Consider the following 2,900-nt stretch of genomic DNA (forward strand, 5'->3'; position numbering starts at 1 on the left):
GACTGCTGTTCTTCACTTGATCATTGTGTTTGACTCGCGTTAGTGTCATCAAGTTGCCAGCTAAGTTTTCCCTTCGTGTTTCTGAGCATTGAACTACCGAACATTTCCCTGCGTACAGACTCCCAGGACTGTTTTCCCGTTTCCCGTGTGGTGAGTGTCGGAGAAAGAGAGCCTGATCATGTGTGTGGATTGTTGCAAGAAGAGCGAAAGTCTGTTTCCCTGGATTTCCCTGGAGCCCCATCACCCCACTTTTGTACATAGCACTATTTCTGCAGATTTGTGTATACGCTCAGTGAACTGTGTAAATAAATTGCTTGTGAAGCTTCCTAATTCAGAGTCCTGCATGTGAGTCCTCATGGCAAACAGTAACAGATACGTTTGCTAGCTTTGAACAACTATCTGGAAAATTTGATCTGAATAATAATAATTTTTTGCGATACTTGCAAATTAGAGATTTTATATGTAAAAAGGGTTCTAACTTTGCTACATTACCCGCTCCTCCCTGTTTGGATTCCATACTAAGGGTCAATGAGATGAAAAAAGGCAGAATATCATTTATTTACTCAAATATCATGAATAGGTGTAACCTGTCTATTACACACATTCGACAACAGTGGGAGAATGATTTTTTTAACACTACAAATAAAGTGTTAAAAAAAAATGAGGGGCAGATTACAGCGAATGGGTGAATTGGGCCCCTGCAGCAGCCCCAACTGGATAATATGGTGCTTATAAAACACCAAGATGATGACACTATATAATAACAAGAGAAAACATGAACCACTGAAGTTAAGAATATTTTATTACTTTGAGCCAAAATCTGAATATACTGAAAAAGAGTGGGAGTGAGATTTAGTAGGAAACATTTAACACATCCAAATTCATAATTTTTACTTAAGAAGTCATCATAAGTGCAAAAGTTAATTTTACTTATAATTTACTGGTAAGGACATACTGCAGTCACAGTTCATATCTTTTTTCATTTTTACATCTGTACTAATCATTACTGACATCATCTATCACTAAATATACCCATAATTCAAAGTCAGTTTCAGTAATACAGTAAAAATGCATTATTTTCCTTATGCTTATCCAAATCAGGGTCCAGATAGGTGGCCAGTCTATTTATGGCCAACACATAGAGACAGGCAACCATTCACCAGCTAACTTCCATTTTTAATTTCATGCATGGAGTAGCTGCAGAAACCAGAAACTAAACACAGAAAGACCCCGGGGTTTTCTTGCTGTGGGGTGACAGCGCAAAACATTGCACAACTGATTTTATATCTTAGTAGAGCAAGTTTCATGCTCTTTTTATAGTATGTTGGCCTCACTCATGTTATACTTGAAAATCCGCAGAGTGATGATAAGCTTAACAGCATTTCTAAACCAGGGGTAAAACAAGGCATAGATCAAAGGATTTAGACACGAGTTAAAGTAAAATATAATGACCACAAAAGATGCAGCTGGATCATTGATTGCATTTTCATCAACAAGAGAAAAGTAGTAGAGTGGACAGAAGCATGCCAGAAACACAACTACAAGAATTCCAAGAGTCCTGGCTGCTTTCAGCTCAGATTTGTTTGTTTGATTCAGTGAGCGCTGCAGTGTGACAGATGTCACATGAGAGCGCATGGCACGAGCCTGAGACACAGCTGCCACAAATACTCTGATATACAGAACTACAATGACAGAAACCGGAACAATAAAGGAAAAAACAAGGTCAACAACAACAGCAATATCATTGATGACAAATACACACTCTCCGTAGCAGGAATTATCCCTGCCTGGTTCAAGTAGGATATCCTTTGTATAAAGACTGACGTAGAAAAAAGCATAAAACCAACACAGACAAACACTGAGTTTGACTTTCGCCAAAGTAATTCTGCTGGGATAATGCAGAGGGTCACAAATAGCCACATAACGGTCAACTGATATTAGGACAATGTTCCCTATTGAAGCACAGACAATGTTGCTGGTTAAATACCAATAAAGAGAACAAATTATATCACCAAGTACCCAGCAGCCTGTGTTTCTAAGGATTCCTAATGGCATCAACAGGAGACCGACAAGAAAGTCTGAGACAGCCAGAGAAAGGAGAAGGATATTACTGGGTGTGTGAAGCTTCCTGCAGAGACACAAAAGAATTTAATGCACATTATTAATGTCAAACTGTCTTCATTGAAAATGCTGCATTAGTAAGGCTTGATTCAGTCTAGGCAAACAGGACATTACAATCATGGTTAAAATACATCAAGCAAAATTCACTTAAGTGATATAATGTACATTAAAGTTGTCATATATTTAAAATTAATCTCTGCCTGAAGTAAGAGACTGAGATGATGACGAGAATGTTTAGAGCAGCGGTGAGCAGAGAGATGCAGGACAGCACAGTGTTCAGGAGCACATCTTTGGACCAGTGAAGTGTTGGCTTCCTGCAGGAGCTGTTGAGGAGTTGTGGAAAACACAACTTGTTTTCTTTCTGCATCTCCACCATCAGACAGCCGCAGCTCTCTGATCAGAACTTTTTCTTATAAAGCTGATTAATCTCCACCTTCTCACCAAGCTCTTTCAGTTTTCAAGATGAGGACCCTCCTCTTTCTCTCAACCAAACCTGTTAACGCAACACAACTTTTTTTTTATACTCACTGTCTCACACACAATTGGTAAATAGTTTTGTCATTAACCTGGTATTAATATTGCGCATTATAGTTAGATTATTGTCTTGTTATGGTGACCTCAATTAACATCAGGTTTCATCCACACTCTGCAATGAGCAAACAACTTTAACAAGCTGTTTCCCCCACAGTTTGCAGAGGTTCAATTCTTCGTAAGAGGACACAGACATCGCACAAATTGTTGATTCCAGTGGCTTGTAGTGAAGTTAGCTTCCAGACATG

At 38.8% G+C, this 2,900-nt stretch overlaps 1 protein-coding gene across 1 annotated transcript; it reads right to left on the reverse strand.

Moving 5' to 3' along the window:
* Positions 1 to 1,314: 1,314 nt before the first annotated feature.
* On the reverse strand, positions 1,315 to 2,488 carry LOC102197729 (trace amine-associated receptor 13c-like). Its single transcript, XM_005751013.1, has 2 exons — positions 2,322 to 2,488; positions 1,315 to 2,128 (listed from the first exon to the last, which is right to left on the reverse strand). Exons 1-2 carry the CDS (start codon positions 2,486 to 2,488, stop codon positions 1,315 to 1,317), a joined length of 981 nt encoding a protein of 326 aa, XP_005751070.1.
* Between the last annotated feature and the right edge of the window lie 412 nt (positions 2,489 to 2,900).

Source organism: Pundamilia nyererei, unplaced genomic scaffold (assembly GCF_000239375.1).
Source record: "Pundamilia nyererei isolate P.nyererei 1_Seehausen unplaced genomic scaffold, PunNye1.0 scaffold00296, whole genome shotgun sequence".
NCBI classification, from domain to species: domain Eukaryota; kingdom Metazoa; phylum Chordata; class Actinopteri; order Cichliformes; family Cichlidae; genus Pundamilia; species Pundamilia nyererei.

What these genes read in the sequence shown, in the direction of transcription:
- LOC102197729 (XM_005751013.1), bottom strand. Translation starts at nt 2,488, where the DNA reads ATGCAGAAAGAAAACAAGTTGTGTTTTCCACAACTCCTCAACAGCTCC. An exon ending in ATCTCAGTCTCTTACTTCAG is followed by an intron (nt 2,129 to 2,321) that starts GCAGAGATTAAT and finishes GTGTCTCTGCAG; the next exon opens with GAAGCTTCACACACCCAGTA.